Raw genomic sequence first — 685 nt, forward strand, 5'->3', positions numbered from 1 at the left:
GGGTGAGGTGGCAGGCACCCCAGCCCCTCACAGCTCCCCTGGCACTCACAGATGTAGTAGTAGCTGTGCCCCTCCTTGAACTCCTTGCCCAGGGTGAAGGGGGTGAAGCGCTGGAATTTCTCAGAAAACTTCTCTGGGCCATGCAAGGCGCTGGGCTTGTTGCACTCCCAGCGGATCTGCTCCTTGGAGCTGGGCTTGCAGGCCTCGAACTCCTCGAGCTCCACAAGGTAGAGTGTGTAGCGCTCCATGGTGCGGGGGTCCACGCTCCCCTCCTCGTAGTGTGGGCAGATGATGTCCAGGTAGTCATTGAGGCGCACCTCCACTGTGTAGTCACTCCACATGAACCTGTGGCAAGTGGGAGAGGTGGGTCAGCTCCCAGGGAAGAGGTGGCAGATGTTGTGTGGCCCACCTCCCTCACACCAATTAACCAGGCCCAGGGAGAGCAGCAGTGTCCTGCCCATAGCAGCTCCTCAGAGCCCCAGACAAGACAACCTTTGGTCTGCCCTTCCCTATGCAGAGCCCAGTAGTGCCCAGGCTGGTTTTGAGAAGAAAAGCCCCCCCTCCCCCCCTTTCCCAGGGCTTCCCTGTGGCCGCAGCAGCCAGGGAGCAGGGAGGGGACCCGCCGGGACGCAAACCCTGCCCGTCCCAAGAGGCGTCGGCAGCTCTCAACCGTGGGGGAGCACGC

The 685-nt window shown here is 62.2% G+C and overlaps 1 protein-coding gene across 1 annotated transcript in view; it reads right to left on the bottom strand.

Annotated features, from left to right (window-relative positions):
• Nucleotides 1–685, bottom strand: part of EFNA1 (ephrin-A1) — a 4,348-nt gene that overhangs the window by 1,535 nt on the left and 2,128 nt on the right. The window contains exon 2 of the mRNA XM_009996228.1: nucleotides 50–345. Coding sequence (XP_009994530.1) covers nucleotides 50–345 — 296 coding nt within the window. The remainder of the gene's footprint in view (nucleotides 1–49; nucleotides 346–685) is intronic.

Source organism: Chaetura pelagica, unplaced genomic scaffold, assembly GCF_000747805.2.
Source record: "Chaetura pelagica isolate M959 unplaced genomic scaffold, ChaPel_1.0 scaffold270, whole genome shotgun sequence".
Taxonomy (NCBI): Eukaryota; Metazoa; Chordata; class Aves; order Apodiformes; family Apodidae; genus Chaetura; species Chaetura pelagica.